Genomic DNA, 20,997 nt, shown 5'->3' with positions numbered 1-20,997 from the left:
CACCCACCTGTCCCCTCGGAGCAAGGCCTCAGCACACAGCGCGTGGGCAGCAGAACCACAGCCAAGTGGTTGCAAGAACTGAGTGCAAGCGGCCAGTGTGCTGTGGCCACTTGCACTCAGTTCCTGAAGAGCCGACCTCCGACCTCCATGCCAGGACAGGGTGCTGCATGCAGAGGTGGGAACTGTGCCAAGGGACGGGGCTTGTGCTCTCAAAGCAGCTGCCTCAGACCCTGGCTGAGGCCTCTGACCACTACCCATCCCCTCAGCACGTGGACGGCGTCACCATGACAACCGTGCGGACACTGCAGCGCAGGCGTCTTGACAACAGGCAGCTCAGCCGCTGGAGTGACTCAGCCACGCGGCTCTGTCCCTAAGCTCAGGGAAGAGCCCATCTCCCCACCCCCACCCCAGGCCAGCAGGCCTAACGGGTGTACTTGGCAAGGCCACCCTAGCACTGGCAGCAACAGTTCTGCCAGGGAGGCGACTCCCTCCCGGCAGCATGCTGCCCACACCTGCCTCCGCCTGCCACTCGCCTCCCACATCCCAGGGGATCCCAGCTCAGCAGCAGTGCACACCCATCCGGTCCCCCACGCGCCATGCCCTCGGCTAAGGTAACTCAGTGCCGGTCCCTTCTTCGGACGCGCAGAAAGCGCGGTCACTTGTGGCCGCTGGCTCGCCCGTCGAAGTCACCAGCCACGATTCAAGGGAGAGCCTCTCGGGCGAGTCTATTTCAGCGATCGTTCCCCGAACTAGGGCCACGTGAACGCCACCTGTCGGACATGGCTCTCGGTGGCCAGCTTCCTGAGGGGCACATGTAACTGCTGGGCTCTTCCCGGTCACCGGGAGGCGCGTTCTGCATCCGAGCAGAGCCACTGCCCGCACTCTGACGTGGCCCCGGAGCCCAGCTTGCCAGGCCTAGGTCCGTCGGTCCCCGTGCAGGATGCAGCCAAGAGGACACTCCTCATGCCCACACAGCACCCACACTTCGGGCTAAGGATGGAATGGTGGGATTTTATCATTTTATTGTTATAACCACTTTGTCACAAGCAAACCACTGCGTCTTTGCGAGGAGCCAGGCACCCACGGGCTTTGCATGCGTGACAATCAATAACGGCTCGGGACACACGTGTAGTCAGAAATCGCCACGAGACTAACAGGCTTCGGAGGAGTCTACAGCCAACAGTGCGTGCTGCTGTCACGTGGTGAGGACGTGCGGCCCCGGGGCTCAAGCCCAGCGGCCCAGGGGACGTCACACACTGCAAACCACGTCTTCTTCCTATGGACACACTGCAGTGTCACCGTCAAACTGTTCAGTGAACAAGAGACCAAAACCTTCCACTTCGTACGCCGGAACCAGCTGTCCTCAGCAGCGGTGCACGCGGCTGGCGAGGGCGCCGAACCGAGCGCGGTCTGTGCGGCTCCCGGCGGCTCTGACGCTGACGTGGGTCAGTGACAACCCAGGAAATATGAGCTGCAGGACAGGACCGAACCTGTGTGTGCCCTTGTCGCAGGCCCAGGACACCCGGTGGAGGGCAGCCTCCAGCTGACCCTGCAGTGACCGCTGGGCTGTGGTGTCTCTCTCGTGGGATGAAGTGACTGTTAAATGCCTCGAGCAGTATCTTACCTGGGTCTCAAAAGTGCTACCTGCGTTCTTCAGTGTGTGTGTTTACTGATACCAGTACAAACAGACCGCCCTCCTCTTCCACAGGTGACGAGGGCCACAGGGGCGCGGCGAGAGCCCCACTGCCGGCGTCCTGGACACCGCGCCGTGTCGGCAGCACAGGCAGCTGACTCAGTCCGACTTGACGGGTGTGGGCTCCCACAAAAGCTGTCACCAGTGAAGGCGAGAACAGTAAGCATTTGCTCTACTAAGGGAATAAGAAACGGTTACAACACAGGACCCCATCCGCGCCCTGCAGGCCGTCATGCAGTGTCACCTCCTACATCGGGTCCCTCGGGTGCCGGGGCTGTGTGGGGACAACACTGGGGTAAGTTGGTGGACCGCACACGCCCTTCCCAAGGGACTTAAATTGTAACGTGACCTAAAACGTGACCTAAATATCACCCTATCTGGTCCCTTACTTGGGTCAAGGGCGAGGGAAAGGGCCGTGGCCCGAGCACATGGCCGGGCTTCGGCGCCCATCAGAGCGACCGACAGTCTGTGGGGGACGCCGCTGCCTCACATGCTGCAGGCACTCGGCGAGGCACATGCTGGGGTGCGGACGGTGGGCTTCACAGTAACTGACACCTGCGGCGGGCGGTTCAGGGACCACTACCATTCTGTGACCCGAACTCTGAGGGAAGACCTGTGAAAGCCACACACGTGACCGATGGAAGGCCTATGGTCTACATGTTCTACACGAGGAACCGAAGGCACAGCTCTGCATTCTTTCCAAAGGGCAGGGCGGTGCAGGGGTCCGAGATACAAATGTATGTGACTGTCTATCCACTTCCGAAAAGAACTGACCAAGGCCAGCGATGAGAGCGTGCTTCCCAGCTCCCACGGACGTACAGGCTTCGGGAGAACGGCTTCGGACTGCCGGCTTGTCTAACGGCGCGCCCTCTGCACCGGCCACGCCAGCTCTTCCCGTCCATGCCAGGCCCAGGGAGGGACACGGGCGAGGAAAACAGCTCCGTATCCGCTCTCGCTGTGCCCGCAGGAGGCGAGGACGAGGCGCCAGGCAGAGGCCTGCGGCCCGCACCCAGAGCAGCAAGCACAGCCTGTGACTGGACCTGGGGTTGCGCATCCTCCTTAGCCCTGCAGGCCCTCTCCGTTCGCTCCAGGGCACGGCTGAGTGGGGACCGTCTGTATAGGACCTGCCTTCTCACAGCTCCACGGATCCTGGGGCTCGTGAGGAGCTCTGCTGCCTCCCGGGGCGCACACAGCGCTGGCAAGGAAGCCTGGTCCTGCCCCGGGGAGCCAGGGGACAGGCAGCAAGCTCGGGCCCCTGCCCCAGCAACTGGAGGGGCCTGCCCCACTGGGGACCATGCCAGAGACAGTGCCACCCTCCGACACAACAGGGTGAGGGTCCGTCCACTCCCAGCCTCGGCCCTGTGCTGCAAGGCTCAAGGCTCTCTTGCACTAGCATCTAGGGACGGGCTCCTGTCCGCCATGAGGAAGGGGACACAGAGGACACAGACGACATTCAGCCTGAACTAAGCTCCTGGCACCTGGGCTGCCTGAGTCCCAGCCTCCCCTGGACGCGCGTCCTCGCTGCACCCAAGGCTGGCTTCTGTTTCCGAGTACCGGCAAGGCCAGTCTGTGCCGGTCTACGTGTCACAAGACAGCGAAGGCACGCCTCCTACACCCTGCAACCCCAGAAAACAGGCGCCACGCCACCTGGATGCTCAACTACTGAGGAAGGCGCCACACCGAAGGACCAGAGCACAGACAGGCCAGCCCTGCACGAGCCTCAGTCCAGGAGCCTCGGCCCAGGAGACACAGGATCGAGAGCGTCCCGGCCTCGTCGGGTCGAGGGCCAGTGGCCGCGTCGCCCAGCGGACGTCATGGCCGGACAAAGCACAGAGATCTCGGGAACCGAGGGCATCGGCCCTGCAGCATCGCCACATGCATTCACAGACGCCGCGCTCAGGCGCCTCCGCCTCCGCCTCGGCCTCGGCTCTAACGTCCAGAGCGCCTCCGCCTCGCCCACAGCGGGGGCCCACGGACGCCCGAGCCTGCGCTCAGGAAACGGCCGCCGTGGGGGTGTGTTTTACCTCGTTCTCGGTTAAGGAGGCAGAGGGAGACGAGCTCTTGCTAAAGGCGAGTGCCGAGGACGCAGCTGCAGGGGTCCGGCTCCGCTTCTTCAGCGGTTTGCACGCGTCAGACAGGTGCTTGGTTGCTGCAAAGTAATGGGAGCCCTTAAACAAAGCTTGAGAGCGGACCCATCCCGTTCCCGCTGAGGAGGTGCCTGAGACGGAGGGCTCTGTCGCACAGGGCCTACGATGCTATTGTGGGAGCAGCTGCAGGTAAAGGCAGGCAGACACGCACTGGGAGCGGCACTGTCCCCAGCCTGCCCCCGTCTTCCCAGGCCCTGGCTCCATGCAGCCTGGCCCACAGCCCTGCCAGGCATTCTGGACAAACCCCACACCACCATACCCACAGCAGGGCAGTCCACCTCTCTGGAACTACGGTCAAATGCAATCACAACCCCACGACCCACTTGACCCTCCATCACCACAGGCCCCCTCGTGCCTGCCTGCTCACGCAATCTTCTCGGGGGCTGACTTAAAGCCAGGACAGCACCTCAGAGAGCGAGGGCGCCAGCGCCGTCTGCAACCTGCACTACGGCTTCTCCTACATCTCCGTTCCTTCCTACTAAGAGTTGGAGCTGGAAGCTTCCTTTAACAAATGACCAAACAAGCCGAAACCGGTTTGGCTCAGTGGTAGAGCGTCGGTCTGCAGACTGAAAGGTCCCAGGTTCGATTCCGGTCAAGGGCATGTACCTTGGTTGCGGGCACATCCACGGTGGGGGGCGTGCAAGAGGCAGGTGATCGATGATTCTCTCTCATCGATGTTTCTAACTCTCTATCCCTCTCTCTTCCTCTCTGTAAAAAATCGATAAAACATATATATTTTTTTAAATGACCAAACAAGCCCTGGCCGATTTGGCTCAGAGGTAAGCGCATTGGCCTGCAGACTGAAGGGTCTTGGGTTCAGTTCTGGCCAAGAGCACATACCTGGGCTGAGTCTCCATGCCAGGTCAGGGCGTGTGCCAGAGGCAACCAATCGATGTGTCTCTCTAACATCAATGTTTCTCTCTGTGTCTCCCCCTTCCTGCCACTCTCTCTAAAAAAAATCAATGGAACAAATATCCAAATAAAAAACCAAAAAAACAGACAAGCCCTGGCAGCGTAGCTCAGTTGGTTGCAGCCTCCATCCCCAGGCAGGGCACACACAAGATTCAACCAATGAATGCACAAACAGGTGGAACAACAAATCCATCTCTCTTTCTTAAATCAACCAATCAATAAAAACTCTCTTTAAATAAACACCAGTCAGACCCACCAGAAAACCCGTCGGAAGGTGACGGCTGTGTCTCCCTGTCGCTGTCCTGACAGTTCCTTTCACAAACGTCCTAAGCACGTGTGGAGGCATCACCGATGCCGGAGCACACGCTGGAGCCAAAGCTGACAGCCCGGCCGGCGGCCGGCACGGGAGGGAGAGCCCGCCAGCCGGTGGAGCCCCCTCTCCAGCAGTTTTATTCTGAGAACTCCGCCACCTCGCAGGGACACAGGCATGGCTTCAAAACTGAGCTGCGTCGTTCAAACACTGACCACAGAGGGTTTGCTCTTCAAGTGCACTGTCCGCCTGCCTGTGGCTCTGACCCCTGAAGGCTCCGGTCCCGCCCACCCACCAGGACAGAGGTCAGCCTGTCTCCACCCCCGCCCCCATCTCCCAGGCGCCTGTGGAGCCCACCGGCCGCGGGGCCACATTACCTGCCTGGCTCTTCAGGAAGGACACGGCCTCTGCGGCCTTGCAGGAGCCTGTTCGGGATGTTCTGTCTGCAATGGTCTCTCTCTGTTATTAAAAAAAAAAGGGAAGGATCACCTAACAGAACTCACGGAGGGTGCTGAAAAACAGTGACTGAGGCTTCTTCCTGGGAAGTGCCTGGCAGGTCACCAGCAGCCCAGCCCCACGTCTGCACACATGGGGCCTCGCACGCCTGACGAGCCAGGAATGTGGGGAGTGCACAGGGCCCTCCCCAGGCTGCCCAGCCCCCGAAGTAGAACCAGGCTCAGTCAATACCCACAAGCTCCTCCTCCTGAGGACGCACACTCGCAGACCAGCTCCACACAAACCGCCCGCACACACAGCACATTTCACAGCCGAGCACACGTGAGCACCTGTCCATCCCTCAGGACGGAGTCACGTCACTGAAAACACCACGGGCACTGTGGTCAAGGCCTCCTGGCCACCCTGCACTGCAACACGACCCCACCCCCCCCACCCCCGCCAGGGGCTGTGGACCAGCCCGTGCCTGCACCTGGGGTGACGGCAGCTGGTGGCTGGCGAGTGACACGGCCTGAAAGCCAAGCCAGGCAGACACCACCTGCCTGTCACAGCGGCTTCCTGAGCTGCGTCCGGAAGACGTGTCCACCCAGCCACACAATGCGAATTGTGAGATTTTAAGGACAGGGCCATTCTTCTGGCAAGTCATTATGCAAATACTTCACAGCACTGTGTCAGACAGGCTGCTGGCAGTGCCCAGGGGACTGAGCAGCGCTCTGCGTCTCCCTGCAGGCGTCATTCACGCACGGACAGTGCCCGGAACCACCTGGGGGCCTGGAGCAGGGCAGGGCCGGCTGTCCCCAGAGCTGCTAAGATGGCTTTACAGGAATAAGAGGTGCCACGGTGCCAATGACATGTGTGACATCACGTTCTGTTCGTGGACAGAGAGCAGAGGAAACGGAGGACTTCCTGACGCTCCCCAGCTGGACTGTGCGGGAACGTGCGGTGCGCTTCCCAGACACCACGAGCTCCTGGCGCACTCCGCGAGCTCACGGAGCCACCGGGGCCAGCAGGCTGGCACGCCGCCCCGGGAGCAGACCCAGAGACAGGCCGTGGCTCTAACCCCGGCATTGCTCTACTGTGAGCGCGGAGAGCAGGGCTGTGCTCAGCCCGGCAGGTCAGCGCTGCTCTCGGAAGCAGCCTCCTCATGATGCCGCGAGAGAAGCTTGCTGACGGCCCCGAGCAGCCCACGGGAGGGGAGAACAACATGCCAGGAGTCAGTCACACGGCCCAGGCCAGGCAGACCGGACATTACCTTCCGGAGACCCTGCTTGTCTGCCCGGAGCCTCTTCCTGGGTGTCTCTTCCAGCTCCGCGTCTCCTGCAGGGTCCGGAGTCCTCTTCGGGAGGGCTCCTCTTTTCCCGTGTGCGTTACCTAGGAACGGAGATGGGGGCGAACGTGAAAACCGCTGCACAGCAGGCCGGCGTGGCTCTGTCACTGAGCACCAACCTAGGAACCAGGAGGTCATACATGGTCGGCAACTAAGTAATTGCGGATTTTTAAAAGAAAATCAAGGACAATTTTTTCATGGAACTAAATAACTTTATTCTGTAATGTATTGCCCATTTTGATCAATGACCTTTTGCCATCTTTCAGGCAGCATCATAATCCCACGTTCAAAAAACTTCTGGTTTTTATTAGCAAAAAACTGAATCAGGTACGATTTGACATCATCATCATTATTGAAATTTTTACCATTCAAGGAGTTTTGTAAAGATTGAAACAAAAAGTAATCAGATGGTGCAAGGTCAGGACTATATGGTGGATGTGGCAAAACATCCCAACCAAGCTCCATTAATTTTTGCCGAGTGACCAAAGATGTGTGTGGCCTTGCATTGTCATGATGGAATACAACACCTTTTCGATTTGTCAATTTGGGCCGCTTTTCTTCAACTGCATTGTTTAATTTCGTTAGTTGTTCAATGTAGACATCAGAATTGATCGTTCGGTTGGGTGGTAAGAGTTCAAAGTAGACAATTCCTTTGTAATCCCACCAAACTGATAACAAAACCTTCTTTTGATGAATATCAGCTTTTGATGTTGTTTGAGTTGGTTCGCCTGGCCTGCTCCACGATCTTTTCCGCTTGATATTGTTGTAAACAACCCATTTTTCATCGCCAGTTATCAGTCGTTTTAAAAATGGATCATTTTCATTACGTTTCTTTAGCAAATCGCAGCTGCTAATGCGTTGCGTTAACTGTGATTCTTTCAGTTCGTGAGGAACCCATGTATCGAGTTTTTGAACATAGCCAAGTTGTTTTAAGTGATTTTCAATGCATGTATGTGATACATTAAGCTTCTCTGCAATCTCACGTGTTGTACTGTGACAGTCCGAATTGATTATTGCTTTGATTAGGGCGTCATCAACTTCAACTGGACGACCAGAGCGTTTTTCATCTTTTTTTTTTTTTTTTTTTTTTTTAATATATTTTATTGATTTTGTACAGAGAGGAAGGGAGAGAGACAGAGAGTTAGAAACATCGATGAGAGAGAGTCATCGATCAGTTGCCTCTTGCACACCCCCTACTGGGGATATGCCCGCAACCAAGGTACATGCCCTTGACCGGAATCGAACCCGGGTCCCTTCAGTCCCCAAGCCGACGCTCTATCCATTGAGCTAAACCGGTCTCGGCCGTTTTTCATCTTTGAGTGAAAAATCACCAGAACGAAATTTGGCAAACCAATTTTGACACTGCCGTTCTTTTAAGGCTTCGTCACCATAAACAGCACATAACTTTTTATGAGCTTGCGATGCGTTTTTCCCTTTGCGGAAATAAAAAAGCAAAATATGACGAAAATGTTCCTTTTGATTTTCCATTTTTCAACGAACGCCAAATGAAAACTACAAAACAGATCAAAAAACTTTTTTTTACTGATTAACAGCTGAATAGCCAACTATCAAATAACAAAATGTGTTTTACATTTGTACTACGTCTGCAAACCTAAAAATTCAACTGAAGCCATATGTGTGAAACCCGCAATTACTTAGTTGCCGACCCTAGTTCAGTTCCCAGTCAGGGCACATGCCCGGGTTGCTGTGGGCTTGATCCCCAGTAGAGGGCGTGCACAAGGTGGCCAATCCATGACTCTCTCCCCCTCTCCCTTCCTCTCTGAAATCAATAAAAATAAAGATTAGGAAGCTACAATGGAACAAAATACCGCTGCACAGCTGCACTGTGCACCACTGGGCGTGGTGCACACCCCACGGGGCAGTTCCCTCCGTCCTGGCCCCAGGCCGAATGTTCCAGATCCAACCTCTGCATTTTGACCTGCAGGGAACTGTGCTTCCAGTACATCGAATTCTGAAAAACCCTCATCTAATCCAGGATTATCAGGTTGGCATTTGCTACCATTACATTTTGACATACCATAGAATTTAATTTAAATACATGTATGCAGCCGAAACCGGTTTGGCTCAGCGGTAGAGTGTTGGTCTGCAGACTGAAAGGTCCTAAGGTCCCAGGTTCGATTCCAGCCAAGGGCATGTACATTGGTTGCGGGCACATCCCGGTAGGGGGTGTGCAAGAGGCAGCTGGTCGATGTTTCTCTCTCATCGACGTTTCTAGCTCTCTATCCCTCTCCCTTCCTCTCTGTAAAAAAATCATTAATTAAAAAAAATATATATATATATACATGTGTGTGTGTGTGTGTATGTATGTATATATATATATATACACACACACACACACACACACACACACCCACGTATGCATACACATAAGCCAACCACTGGGTGCAGACATGAGGGGGGGGTGAGGGGACAATGAGAGGATAAGGACACATATGGAATACCTTAATCAATAAAGTAAAAGTAAAAATAAAAAATTTAAATATAACCCAGTGTTACTTTAATCCTTCACTTACTAACGTTCAGACAGAAGTTGAACTTTAAAAACCCTACAACGTGCTGCATTTTATCCATTTCATACAGAAGCAACTGTTTGCACCTGCAAGTTCAGGGGTGTCTGCGCTCTGCGCCGAGCCCACAGCGCTCCAGGGCTCTCCCCACCGGACCTTGGGCCCAGACGAGGACGAGGCAGGCGCTGGGGGGAGACTAGCATGGACCACAAACCGGCCTTCCACTCAGGGGTTAGCCTGGACCTGCCTAACGTCCCGTGGGAGGGCAGTGTCACTCTCGAACCTGACTCCCGGGTGGCGCAGAGCACACTGGCCGGTCTGCGGCGTCCAGCAGTGCCCAGGGCCCGGACGAGCCAAGTCACTTCCCTGGCCACAGCCCCAAGGGCTGCTCACAGCCACCCCGGACGAGGCCTTTGGAGCAGTGAGCAGGCAGTTGTGGCATGGGGAGGACGGCGTGCTCAGCCCTCTGGGTGAGAACAGCTCCATCCGAGCTGCCCATCAGCAGTGTTCAGAGGCTACAGACACCTGCCTTGGCAGCCAACGAGGGCACCCCTCTCCTCTTCCGTTGCCTAAAGCCCAGGAGTTGTCTGTATTCTAAGCTGAGGCCAAGGAAGAACAGGACACCCCCAGGCACGGCCAGCCTCGTCACTGTCCTGCCAGTGAGCTCCCAGCAAGCTGGCCAAGGATGCCCCGTCCACTCGGGCAGAAGCACAAGGGCCCACAGGCCAGCTGGGCCGCATGGAGCAGCTCTCAGGACGCGGAGAGAGTCCACGAGGGTGGCTGAGGGTGGCTAGGCCAGCACAGCACCGCAGGTCAGAGCGGGGAGCGGGGGCCCTGCAGTCCCCACACTGGCCACACTGCACACACCACATCTAAGCGTTTACCAGAGTCTTCCTCGGAGGGGGACGCTGCCCGGACGGCAAACTTGGTGTTGTAGCGGGCTTTCTGCTTCTCACTCAGCATGTTCCACTGTGACCCCAGCAGCTCTTCGATCTCCTCCCTGGAGGCATCCGGGTGCTCAGCCATCACCTGGGAGCAGAGGTGGGGTGTGAGGAGGCCAGGCGCCGCACACTCGCTGGGCGTGGCTCTGGGTCCCTGAGAACGAGCACGCTGTCCTCCCCACGCCACGACTGCCTGCTCCATGAAGCGGACACTCGCTGGCACAACCCTGAAAACAAGGCTGGAGCAGGGCTCAACTGTGCCCGAGCGGGGGGGGGCCAAACGGGAGAGAAGATGTGCTTTCCAGAACCGCTAATTACTAGGAAGCACCGTTTTCTAGGTGTGCTGAAAGGTCGGTATGGAAACGCGGCCCTGGAGCAGCGAGTGAGTGAGGTCTGGGCCCGGCGTCCTGCTGGCCGGAGCGCCCACAGCACCTTCAGGGACCAGCTCTGGACAGACAGTGAGGGAGGGTGCGGAGGAGCGCCCTCAGCCCGTCCACCCCAGAGCAGGCGGCACTATGTCCCCGCCCGGCCGGCACCCCACCCCTCAGGCTGCACCGAGATGCAGCCTCTCAGCCCACAGGCCTGCCAGCCAGGCCCTGATTCCCGGGACTCTGGTGCCCCCCACAGGGGGGCTTGGCCTGGCTGCTCCTGAGAACCAAGGTCTCACAACCCAGAAGGTGCAAGTCCTCCCAAGACCAGCTCAGCCTGGTCTGGACCAGCTGATAGGTTCCCCAGTTTCTCGTGGGCACTGAGTTAGAGCAACAACAGCAGGGCAGCGGAGGTCAACGAACTCTGACCCTCAGGCCAAACCAGCTGTGGCCAGGAGCCTGCGAACTCAGAGTGTTTCCCTCTCTTCGACGGTCCGGAAAACCAAGCTGCTTCCTACACAGGATCTGCAGGGCTGGAGGGCCAGGCCCCGCTTCCGGGGGTGTCCTCAGACTGCAGCACAGCTGGCGGCCGCCTCAGAGACACGCTGCCCAAGGCCCTTTCTTTCTTTTCTTTTTCTTTTTCTAAAATATATTTTATTGATTTTTTTACGGAGAGAGGGATAGAGAGTTAGAAACATCGATGAGAGTCATCAATCAGCTGCCTCTTGCACACCCCCTACTGGGGATGTGCCCGCAACCAAGGTACATGCCCTTGACCGGAATCGAACCTGGGACCTTTCAGTCCACAGGCCAACGCTCTATCTATCCACTGAGCCACACCGGTTTTGGCATGTCCAAGGCCCTTTCAACCAGTGCAGAGTTTGGGCAGCGCCAAGGAGCCCCCCTGGCTGGAAGGAGCTGCCCCAGGGGCAGTTCTGTGGATGGGGCAAGTGAAGGGGGTGTCCCCGCTCCCGTGACGTGGGGGGGGTCACGCGTTAATGCCGGCTGCTCACTAGCGCCACTGAGACCTAGCACCACCCACACCTAACACCAGCCAGCCAACACTGGGAACTCTGTCCCCAAATGCAAACCTCAGACAGCATGTCCCCACCCTGTGTGTCCTTCCTCCCTCCTCCTGCAACGGGAGTGCACTAGATCCTCACGTGTGCTGCGCTCACCCATGGACCTGCAGCCCAAAATGGACACTCGCCAGACGACAACGTCCTTGAATAAAAGACACGTAGCAGGGTTCCCCACTGCTTAGCCAGACAAGACTCCCCAACCGCGGCTGCTGCCCTGCTCCCGGTCGGGCCAGGCAGGCCAGCTCCATGTGAGCACCCTCGTGTCCACCCTGCCTCTGCCAGGGGTTCAGCAACCGGTCTCCTGCTCATCCTGTCCACCAGCTGGGGACACACCAGAGATCCTGCCACAGCTACGCCGCCCACGGGCCCTGTCACCTGGCCACACCTGCCTCCCCGCCCGTCCCTCCCAGCCATCCGCACTCGCTACACGACAATGGTCCCAGCAGGCAGCGGACACAGCTGGACTCACTCCTCACAGTCCACGCCCCCGGAACATTCCCTCCACCAGCCGCCTCCAGGCTCTGTTGCATGCACTCAGGACAGCAGTACCCAGCCCACAGGCCCCCTCTGGGGATCCTGTCCACACCTCACTCCCCCGTGTCCTCAGGGACAGAGCACTGACCTCCATAACTGGCTGAGGAAGCCACACCTCTCACTGGGGTTTACATCCCGCAGCGGGGCGGTGCCACGGTGACCTTTCCGCCCACGCCCACGCCCACGCATGGTGAGCTCTACTCCCTACCTGTGCAGGGCCAGTGAAGGAGCGGCCTCATGCAGGTCCCTGGGCTGTGGCTGTGGCTGCAGGAAAGGGCTCATGCCGACCTCCAGGGCATGAGAATGAGCACCGCCATGCCCCTGCCACAGGGCAGCCCGCTAGTGGCTGCTTCTCCCATCTCAGTAAAGCACCTCTGGCACACGGAGCACCACCACGGCTGAGGACACCATGACCAGCCAGGATGTGGCGGAGGCACCACCTCAGGCCCCAGCTGTGCTCCCACAGAGCAGCCAGAGGAGCAGGAACAGGTCACCAGCCGCAGGGCACAGGCCTCCCTCAGGCCATGTGGGCAGTACCTTGGAAGGCCCTCCACCTGGTCAAGCCTGAGGGGACACAGCCCCGGCCATACCCTGACTGACCTCACGGGAAGCCCTGAGCAGAACCCAGGAGGTGCCCTCACGCTCCTGCCCCGTGGCACCGGTAGACACGCAGGGCGTGCGGTATTTAAGCCTGAGTCTAGAGGGGAGTTGCTACGTGACCAGAGGGAACGCACACAAATGCAGACATGAACCAGCGAGGGCACAGCCCCTCTCAGCCTGGGAGCATCCGGAGCAGGAGGTGAAAGGGCCCTCCAAGTCCAGGAACTGAGCGGGCGCTCCTGCCGCACCCCTCGGCTCTCGGGCACGCGCCCGCCCGGCTGTGCGCCCCGCTCTCCGTGAGGAGCCGGCCCCGCAGCCCCGTGGCCCAACCCGGCACTGCCCCGCCCGCAGCTGGGCTCCAGGACACACGAGCCCTGAGCTGGCGGTGGCTCCGGCGGTGGGTGCGTCCCACACACCGAGAGGCTGCAGGTTTGACTCTCAGCGACGGAAACAGGAGCTCAGCGGGCGCGGAGCTCGGGGGCACACGGGTCTGTGATGGGAACCCCACCAGCGCAGCAGCCCCTGGGGGAGACATGCCCAGGGCCAAGCTGAGCGCTGGGCCAAGTTCTAGCACAGCAGCCACGAGAGCCACGGCCCGGGCCCCATCTGCTCGCCACAGGACATGTTCATATCACGGGGCTGCCTGTCAGGTCTGAACCTACACAGGGCTGGGGGCCCTGGAAACGCTGAGAGGCAGGTGCTCCACACGCACACGCACACGCCCACGCCCAGTGAGAACACGCCAACGCGGTACCCACCTCGTCCCGGTGCCTCTGGCAGAAGACCAGGAACTGGGACGCAGCGTCGCCCTTCCTTCCGCGCAGCGTGGAGGCCGCGGCCTTCCTCCTCCGGGGCGGAGACCCCAGGCCTCGCTGGGAGCTGGCCTCAGCCGCCTCTGGAGGAGTCACGGTCCCTGCGCCAGGGCCACCGTCCTGGCTCTCGGCAGCACCTCCCAGCCTGGCTCTCCGCCTTCTCCTGACAGGGCCGCCCTCTTCGCTCCAGGACCCGGGATCCGCAGCGGCCCCTCCGGGGACTTCTGCGGGCCCCGGCGCAGCCCCGGGCACCTCCACAGCCAGGCCCGCCTCCCGGGCCGCGTGAGGGTTCAAGTGCAGCTGGCCGCCCACACACAGGAAGGTGAACTTGGCTCTCCGCTCCTCGACAGGCATGGCAGCTGCGGCGGCTGCTTGCAGGAGGCCCGTCTCCCACTGGGCCCTCAACTTCCCTGAAATGGGCTTCAGCAGCTGGAAGACAACGAGACACTCTAAGGCTCACTATAAAAACATAGAAACAGCCGCGTTAAAGGTACTTTCACAATTCCAGATAAATTTAGAAATAAAAGTTATAAAGACCAATTAACTTGAAAGGTTTGCAGAGTTCAGCCCCATATAACACTGCTTCTTTACACTAGAAGTAAGTTTCAGTCACACTTTACTAATGTAAATACACGTGCACATGTTACATATAACCGCGCTTCCCATAAAGAAAAGCACAAATTACAAGAGAAATAGCCCCTGGGAGTCATCGAGTAAAAAGGATCGTGTGATGTTTGGAACAGAGCATCCACGGGCAACAGTGAGCAGTGACGGACACAGGAGCCATCACGCTCTTTCGAGCAACTGCAAGTTCACACCAGACCCAGACCGCGCAGGTGACCAGCCTGGGTCTGCCGCCCCGGGGCGCGTCGTCACCTTGATCTTCTCCGCCTTGGTGGGCGCCTGCCTGGCACTCTCCTGGCACAGCTTCTCAAACTGCTCCTCTCCTTCGAACGCCGCCAGACTCTTCTCGAATATCCACGCTCTCTCGGGGGTGTCGCCGAAGAACTGGACGTGATACTGGCGCGCACTCTTCCTCTGACCTGGGTTTTAGATGAAAGGTTAGGGCCGAGGCCGACATGGGACATTAGAAAACCAGCCGTTCCTGGCACTGACCCAGAGCCGGGGTTGCCTGCAGGACCCCTCGCTCCCCCACTCCGCCAGGGAGGGGTCCCAGGGAGGGTCCCAGAGGCGTGGTGAGAGAGCTGACTACATCACCTCCACCTCCTCCCTTCCAGCCCACTTTAAAAGATACCTAACGAGCAAAGAGAGCCCATCCCCAAAGCGTCCTTCGACAGAGGGGACCAGACGGCAGGGAAGGGGAGCGGCTGGTGTCAGACGGCCTGGGCGCAAGGCCCAGCCCTACCACCTCCTACCAGCTGGCAGCCTTGCTGGCCACTCAGTCCAGAGCACAGAGTGGGGAAAGGGCAGCCAGGAGGCCAGAGACCCCACAACACCCCCAGGGTGGCTCTCCGTAGACCAGAATGAGCCACACCCTACAGCGCAGCCAGAGGGACCTGGGTGAGGAAGAGGCACCTGGTCCCAAACCCCAGAGAGGGGATGCCAGGCATGTGCCCTGCCTGGAACTGAAGAATCCTGGTCCATAAATGGACCTCAGCCCCTGGGCAACAGCAGCCAGGCCATGTGCTTTTTCATGTTCAATCAGCAAAGACTCAAAAACATGCCAGGTGCCACGTGTCTTCTTCCATCACATCTGTTTTGTTTCGTGATGAGAGACACATTGATGGCTGCCTCCCACATGCACCCCTATCAGGGCCAGGGACTGAGCCCGCAGCCCAGGTGCCCAGGATGCTTTCGTCCTTGGGCCGATGCTCTATCCACTGAGCCAAGCCAGCTCGGGCCCACTTTTTTTTTTTAAATACTCACTGAAGATATGTTTTTATTGATTTGAGAGAGAGGAAGGTTGATTGAGAAACATCAGTTGCCTCCCCTACACACCCTGACCAGGGATTTGGCGTACGGACAACGCTCCAACCAACCGAGCCACCTGGCCAGGGCTCTTCCCATCACCCTTCAGGATCTGGAAGAACTTTCCTTGGTCGTGAAAAGGAATATAGGTGATGTCAGAGCGCTGGCATATGGAGAAAATGTTACCACGTGTATGAGGAAATAATATGAACTTACGTCATTTTTAACCAACAGTTCCGGACACAGAATATGCTCCTTACATCAGGTAGGAAAAGCAAAGAGAATTCTGTATGGGATCTTAAGTTCATAAAATAAATGTAACATTTGTTAAGTTCCTGTCTGCCTAGAAATTTGGTAACCATGTAACCCAATTGTCTCCTATTTACACGGCCTCTGTAGTCCACATGAAACCTATTCTGGTCCCCTGTGCGAGGTCAGATCATTGTCTTGTTTCCCCACGAGTCACCAGCTGTCCTACCACTGCTAAGGAGTCGTCCTCCTTTTGATGCCCATTCCCGAAACTCACCCATCATGGCTGTTGGTGACCGCCTCTCCTTGACTCCCCAACCCACACACTCCTAAGAGAACCTGGCCCGGAACCGCTGGCACGGGAGCCTTCCTTCATCACGTCCCCCGCCCTCTGGGCTAGCCCGAGCCTGTCTTTCTCCAGAGCGGGGAGCCCCGAGCGGCCACAGCCATCCCGTGTGCACCGGGGGCCCAAGCTGCCGTGGAGCTGAAGCGGGGGAGGAAAGGAAGCCACCAGACGTGGACAGCCAGGTGCCTACAGAAGCAAGGACGGCGCCCAGGACGTGCAGCCAGACTCGCGTGGAGAGCAGGGTGAGCAGCCACACCTGGGTGAGGAGCCAGGCTCCGAGGCGTCAGCCCTGGGCAGGTAAAGCACAAACTGACACAACTGCACGTCAAAAAGAGCACCCCCGTCACAGGGAGCATGCACACACGTTTCTTCATAGATGATGCAACGGCCCAGACAAAAGTCAGCATGGAACCGAGTACCCAACAACCCAAGGCTGCAGGCCAGACTACCGGTCATGTTTCCTTAAAATGTTGAATTCAGGAATACGACTATGAAGGTCTCATTCCATAAAATAGAAAAATAAAAAGTGGTGACAAAAACCTCCACGGAAAATTACTTGATTCCAGACACGTTTTCTAAGAAGACGATGAGGACGTGGCGGTGGCAGGGGGACGTGACTCCCGGATGCAGCAGGACCCACTGGCCGCAGTGTCCGGCCTAAAGCACACACTGCTCTGCCGTTTCCAACGCAAAAGTGCAGTCCAGCAGATGCCCGCCTAGAGGCCGCGGCCGGGACAAGCCCTGTGCTCTACAGCAGACACCCTGGAGACTGCCACTGACTGTCCTCGAAGGAAATGCACTTGTGGTCAATAAGCACGTGAAAAAACGTTCAACATCACTGTCCCTAGGAAAATGCAAATCAAAACCACAGGAAGCAGCCCTGGCTGACTTGGCTCAGTGGAGAGAGCGCTGGCCTGTAGACTAAAGGGTCCCGGGTTCAATTCTGGTCAAAGGCTCATAACTTTGGTTGCAGGCTCCTCGCCAGCCTGGGCCCTGGTCGGGGCTTGTGCAGGGGGCAACCAATCGATGTGTTTCTCTCACATTGATGTTTCTCTCTCTTTCCTCTCTCTTCCACTCTCTCTAAAATCAATGGGAAAATATACTCGAGTGAGGATTTTTAAAAAACTATGTAGCCCTAACCAGTTTGGCTCAGTGGATAGAACGTCGGCCTGCGGACTAAAAGGTCCCGGGTTTGATTTCGGTCAAGGGCAAGTACCTTAGTTGCGGGCACATTCCCAATGGGGGGTGTACAGGAGGCAGCTGATCGATGTTTCTCTCCCATCGATGTTTCTAGCTCTCTATTTCTCTCCCTTCCACTCAGTAAAAAAATCAATAAAATATAATAAAAAAAAACAACTATGTAATTCCAAAATAAAATTACTAAAAACAAGAAACAAAAGCCATAGGAAGCAGAGCAGAGGCTGGTGCCCGGGGCTGGGCAGGAGTATTTCCCAGGACAGTGGGGCCAGCTGCACAGCACGGATGCGCCTGATACCATGCACTGTGCACCGGACAGCAGTGAAGATGGCACAGTCACGTCACGTGCCTTGCCCACAGGAAGAACCACAGGAGGGCTCGTCTGGAAGAGGGAGAAAGATCCCCGTCAGGAGCGGGGACCCGCGAGGCGCACCTTTGAGCTTGGTGTAGCTGTGCAGGAGCGGGTCGGCGGACACCATGCAGGGCCACCAGGGGTAGCCGGACACCTTGGCCCACACCAAGTCGCCCACGCTGTATCTCAGCAGGTGGTCTCTGTCTCTGCCTGTGCTGGGGCAGGGCTCTTTCTTAGCTGGAATCTGAAAATGAACAAAAGACATCTACCCTCAGTCCAGCCTTCCAGCCACAAAACACTGAGGGCTAATCAGCTGGAGGCTCCACTCCCTGTCAACCGACCCCAACACTGTCTTCAAATCACAGCCCTGGCATCACCTTCGGAATCATGCCTCTCCCGCCCTCAGCTAAGGGGCTGCCCGCACTGCGTGGCCACAGAGGGCGACCTCTCTCCTTCCCGCCCGAGCGGTGCTTTATCTCATGGAACCATTCTTGGCACACGGGGCAGGATCCAGGCAGCAAGCCTCAGCTCCAGCCCTGTGGCCTGAGTCCTGGGCTCCGAACCTGTCTCTCCACCTCCAGCACCCTCAGTCTGGCCTCCAGGGGACCAGCAGCCGGCGGCCTGGCCTCCTTCTGAGTGTGAGCTCCCAGCCCCCCGAGGCCACGGCCTTGGGCAGAGGGTGCGGGTGCTGAGGGCTGGCACAGGGCTACCACGTTACTCACTTTCAGGAAGGGGGCTCTCAGACTAGTCCTCTGTACCCGGTCTATGACGGCCCATGAGGATGTGTCAGCGTCCCCCCTCCAAAGATGGAGGTCAGCATCAGGGGGTCACTCGTCTTAACAAAACCCAGTGACAGGCTGGGAATCACTTGCACCAGCCTCTTCCTGTAGTCACCAACCAGGGCACCGCCAACACCACGCACCAGCAAGGCTCTTAGAATCCCATTATGATCACATCAGTGAGACCTAGACAGCCCCTGAGCATTCAAAAACATTTTTCAACCCTCCAACTTTGTAATTATTTTAATAATTCCAAGGAATTTGGCCACTTCCTCTCCTATCTGTGGAAACTGTAAATAGAATTCCTTGACTATGATTTTAAAGTAAATACTCCTGGTCTCCCTCCCCTCTCTCACACCTGCAAGAGGACCTCGTCAAGACAACCAGCTCCCATGACGGGGAGGGGGGGGGGCGGCGGCGCCCTGCGGCGCCCTCCGCGTTCCTCTGGCCTCAGCGAGGCTCCTGGCTGTTTTGGGGGGCTTACACTAGATAAGTGGGGGGCTACCTCAGGGTCACTTTAGGACGTGATATCAAGTACTGCACCCTCCCGTGGTATGTCAGGGCTCTGCACCCCAGCCTCTGCGCTGAGACACAGCCAGGCTCCCTGGTGGAGGAGCCAGGTGAGGGGAGGGAACCGGTGGGTGGGTGGCGGGCGCACCTCTGCAGCACAGCTCACGCCTCCGACGGGACCAACGACCAGAGCCAGGCCCAGAGGCCTTTGCAGAGGCCCCGGCAACAGAACAGCCGGAGGCCTGGGACGGACTCCTGGCTCAGTAACTGGACTGCCCTCCTTGGCCGCTTTTACCCAGAATCCTCAGCTGAGCTCCAGGCCTCACACCAGCTCAGCAGGGCTGTGCAGCCTGCCGGAGGCAGTGTTGGGGCATGGGGAGCCGGGGCCTGCACCTCGACCCCAGCCCTCCGGCGGCCCTGACCCCGGCCATGATTACCTTCCTGTCGGAGGGACTGGCGACCTCGGCCCCCTCAGAGGCTTCGACAAGGTCCTGCTCCAGCACCGAGTCGTACTTGATGCTCCTCTTCCTGCTCCTTCTCGCCTTGCCCTCCGGCTCCTGTCCATCTCCTTCCGCCTGGGCCACGGCAGCAGGGCCGTCTCCACAAATGGAAGACTCGAAGAGCGGCTTCCCGTTCATGTAGGTCTTGGTGATTTTCAGTTTGATCTCCGGAGAGCCGTTTTTGACGGGGGTGGTGTGAGGCGGGGTCTCGGCCCCCCTCGTCTCCTGGGGCTCACAGCGCAGCTTGGCGTCGTGGGCACCAGGCTCTCCGTTGAACACACGGGAGGTCAGGTCTTTCAGCTTCTCGGCCGGGAGGAAGGGCAGAGCGTCGTGGCCGTTGAACTTCGGCATGACGCCCTCCTGCAGGGAGGCCTTGCCCAGGAACACCGAGCACTCGCGGCTCACCTCGCAGCCCGCGGGCTTCCCGGCAGAGCTGCCGAGGATTTCCGGCGCCTGCTTCATCCTTAGGTACTTGACCACTTTCTGAGCGGAAAAAGCACCTTTTTTGATGCTAAATTCCATTCAGTCCAGAGCTTCCGTTCTCGGAATACTAAACTGTGGGGAAACAGAAAGGAAAGAAGACATCTTACATTTAGAACCTAAGATGACGATGCCATCTCTACAGCCTGTGCACTCGTTTTGGTGTGTTTTAGCCAGTTTGTGATAGATTGTATAACGAGTTACGTCACAGGAGGCAGTTCTAGTATCACAAGAATAAAAAAAATGATAAAACTAAAAGGAAAAAGAGTAGCTTGAGGGAAGATAATGCAGTCAGGCGAGGAGACTCAAGTCCGGCCCCGCCTCTCACAAGCAGTGTGGCCGTGGCTTCTCCACCCCAGAAGGGACACCACCTGCCCCGGACAGGGGCCCCGGTGGCTGACAGAGCCAGGCCTGTCAGCGGCAGAGCTTCAGCGACGCGCACAGGGCACTTGGTCAGTCAAGTTTAGAACCAGACTCTGCCACCTGGTACACGGTTAGTGCCAGACTGATGAGGAAACGCCGTGATTCAGAAAGTGAGCCCGAGTGGTCAGTCCTGGTGTCGGCCTGGCCGACACTCCCCCCTCCCCACCAGCCCTGCCCAGGCCCAGACCAAAGGCCATGACGGAGTGGCCAAGGGTACCGCCCGAGCATGAACATCCAGGGGCAACCACCGAGCCTAGCGTGCATCCCGACGCAGAGACCCCACTGGCCGCAGCCATAGGCAGATCTTCACCGCACAGCACCCCCCCAAAGGGCACTCGACCAGGTGCAGGCAGCACCCACCCCAGGGAGGCCTCCATCAGGAGTGCCCTATGACGGCCACTGGGAGGCCCCCGATGCTGAGAGCGGCGAGGGAGGCCAGGAGACTGGGTCCTCAGGCGCCTTTTGGGTTGTCACCACTGGGGCTGCTCATGACACGCAGCAGGGTCAGGGTGTGCTGAACAGCCA

At 58.0% G+C, this 20,997-nt stretch overlaps 1 protein-coding gene across 2 annotated transcripts in view; it reads right to left on the bottom strand.

Moving 5' to 3' along the window:
• The window catches only part of NSD2 (nuclear receptor binding SET domain protein 2), a 44,937-nt gene that overhangs the window by 12,126 nt on the left and 11,814 nt on the right, over positions 1-20,997 (bottom strand). The window contains exons 2-10 of one of the 2 annotated variants that reach the window (XM_045573985.1): positions 19,507-20,124; positions 17,862-18,024; positions 14,584-14,750; positions 13,654-14,136; positions 10,255-10,399; positions 6,768-6,886; positions 5,440-5,521; positions 3,718-3,842; positions 998-1,828 (exon numbers count right to left, since the gene is read on the bottom strand). In XM_045573985.1, the coding sequence (XP_045429941.1) occupies positions 1,793-1,828; positions 3,718-3,842; positions 5,440-5,521; positions 6,768-6,886; positions 10,255-10,399; positions 13,654-14,136; positions 14,584-14,750; positions 17,862-18,024; positions 19,507-20,091 (1,905 nt within the window). In that variant the 5' untranslated portion in view covers positions 20,092-20,124 and the 3' untranslated portion in view covers positions 998-1,792. Of the gene's footprint in view, positions 1-997; positions 1,829-3,717; positions 3,843-5,439; positions 5,522-6,767; positions 6,887-10,254; positions 10,400-13,653; positions 14,137-14,583; positions 14,751-17,861; positions 18,025-19,506; positions 20,125-20,997 lie in introns of those variants that run through there. The other variant, XM_036417167.2, reaches the window with a different exon arrangement.

The sequence above is a fragment of the Pipistrellus kuhlii genome, unplaced genomic scaffold, assembly GCF_014108245.1.
Source record: "Pipistrellus kuhlii isolate mPipKuh1 unplaced genomic scaffold, mPipKuh1.p scaffold_m20_p_58, whole genome shotgun sequence".
In the NCBI taxonomy this organism is placed as follows: Eukaryota; Metazoa; Chordata; class Mammalia; order Chiroptera; family Vespertilionidae; genus Pipistrellus; species Pipistrellus kuhlii.
Note: the sequence above shows the minus strand (reverse complement) of the source record. Positions and strands in the feature narration are given on the sequence as shown.